The following is a 1,710-nucleotide window of genomic DNA, read 5'->3' as shown; positions in this document are numbered from 1 at the left end:
GATCGATCACTAAGATGGACCAAAGCGTAACAATGTGATCGATCGATGGGTATATGTCTAAAAACGCATCGATCAATCACTAGTTCGTCGGAATTTCCTCGGAACATTCCGACGGATTGAACGGAAATCGACAGTGCGAATTTCAGTTCCCACATTTATGAAGTTGCGGGTCAAGCGAGTCTAACCCCAGCGGGTTGCGGGTGGTTGGTTCGGGTTAGCGGGTTAACCGCAAATAATTGTGTCGATCCTCCGTTTTCTCTCTCTGCATCAAAGCTCATCAACTGGCGATCGACTTCCATGAATTTCCTAATTAAACTCCTATATGTACTGGAGAGATCAAGGGAGATTTTTTACTCACTTCATCGCTTTGTCTGAGAAAAATTGTTTCTTTCTTCTTCTATTCCCACACGTAGCAGCTAGAAGTTTTGATCATTGTGGGTTTGAGTTTGTGTCGTTTTTCTTAAATAGATTAGAAATTGACACAAACACAAAGAAAAATGAACAATATGTGTATGTTGCTGCTCAAGTAAATTTTGTTACATATCGCTTATAATGGAGTTTGGTTTCTTTGAAATTTGAGCTTTATGTGTTGTGCAGGGTGGTATAAATGATGCACTAGGAAATATGTCTGAAGATGACTGGAGATGGCACATGTATGAATATGACAGGGTCAAAGGATGGGACTGGCTTGTAATATTGCTCCTCCTTGCAACCTTTTGTATTAGTTAATTGATCTAGTTAGTTTGGCTATTATAAGGTTCGGTAGTGCGTGCATTGAGCAATTATTGAGTTTTTTTTTTCTAACTTGTGTAGGTGATCAAGATGATATTCAGTACATGTGCAGAGATGCACCAAAAGCAGTGATTGAACTTGAGAATTATTGCCTCCCCTTTTCTCGTATTGTGTGGCTTTGTGGTTAGATTTTGTTGGAACTTAGAACTCTTGGTTTTGGTAATCGTTTTTGTCTAGTGTTAATACTCCTTTTAGACTTATAGTTTTCTTAGTTCTTAGACTAGTATATTAGTAGACTGGTTGGAACTTAGATTAAGTTGAAACACGCCTAACTGTTCTGTTACTTTCTAATAACAACAAAGCCATTTCATACAAGCTGAAGCTGTCATTTACTTTGTCATTTGTCACTAATGAAATCAACATAAATCACACAATGCCCTGAAACATAAACAGAGTATTTGGATCTGAGAAATTTCCATTTTGCTAAACTCTCTTTGGTAACAATCTTGAAAAGAACACAAGCAAAAAACCAGAAACTTCATTTGCTAAGACAAAGATGATTCACAGTGGCGCTTTCACGTGTTGATTTCGGTTAACGCAATCATAAAGTAATATTCATAAGAAGCTTTTTAACATGGTTTTTCTTTAGGTATGACCACGTTGGCTGCCATAGGTAATTCCAGCATTTGCTTAAAGGTTGGCTTTTTGCACACATGCCCTTACTCCTAGGTGACCCGCGGGTCAACCCGCAAACAAAGATAACCCTTTGCGGGGCGGGCTTGGACGAGCATTCTCTGGCCGCAACCCGCCACGGGTCAACCCGTCTGACAACTCTATTGACTTCTCTCCCTTCATCTGCTTGTATGGTTCTGAGCTTAAGACAAAACCAGAATTCTTAACTGGAGTTTAAATCCAAAAGTAAAACATAGATAGATATAAAGCTTGGGAGTCAAGTATCTAACCAATCATTTTAAGTAA

General features: G+C 38.8%; 1 protein-coding gene across 3 annotated transcripts; it reads left to right on the top strand.

Moving 5' to 3' along the window:
* The first annotated feature begins 281 nt into the window (after positions 1-281).
* Positions 282-969, top strand: LOC106294146. Of its 3 annotated transcripts, none has more exons than XR_001260749.1 (3): positions 282-434; positions 598-690; positions 814-969. XR_001260749.1 is itself a non-coding variant. In XM_013729747.1 (3 exons), exons 1-3 carry the CDS (start codon positions 323-325, stop codon positions 862-864), a joined length of 348 nt encoding a protein of 115 aa, XP_013585201.1. In that variant the 5' UTR covers positions 282-322; the 3' UTR covers positions 865-969. The 3 variants fall into 3 exon arrangements, 1 of the variants encoding a protein (XP_013585201.1); XR_001260750.1 differs by having other exon boundaries at positions 282-510; XM_013729747.1 differs by having other exon boundaries at positions 282-526.
* Positions 970-1,710: the final 741 nt, after the last annotated feature.

This window comes from Brassica oleracea, chromosome C5 (genome assembly GCF_000695525.1).
Source record: "Brassica oleracea var. oleracea cultivar TO1000 chromosome C5, BOL, whole genome shotgun sequence".
Classification (NCBI taxonomy): Eukaryota; Viridiplantae; Streptophyta; class Magnoliopsida; order Brassicales; family Brassicaceae; genus Brassica; species Brassica oleracea.
The sequence above is the reverse complement of the archived record's forward strand: the minus strand, read 5'-3'. Positions and strand labels throughout refer to the sequence as shown.

What these genes read in the sequence shown, in the direction of transcription:
- LOC106294146 (XM_013729747.1), top strand. Translation starts at nt 323, where the DNA reads ATGTACTGGAGAGATCAAGGGAGATTTTTTACTCACTTCATCGCTTTG. An exon ending in ATGTGTATGTTGCTGCTCAA is followed by an intron (nt 527 to 597) that starts GTAAATTTTGTT and finishes TGTGTTGTGCAG; the next exon opens with GGTGGTATAAATGATGCACT. An exon ending in TCAAAGGATGGGACTGGCTT is followed by an intron (nt 691 to 813) that starts GTAATATTGCTC and finishes TAACTTGTGTAG; the next exon opens with GTGATCAAGATGATATTCAG.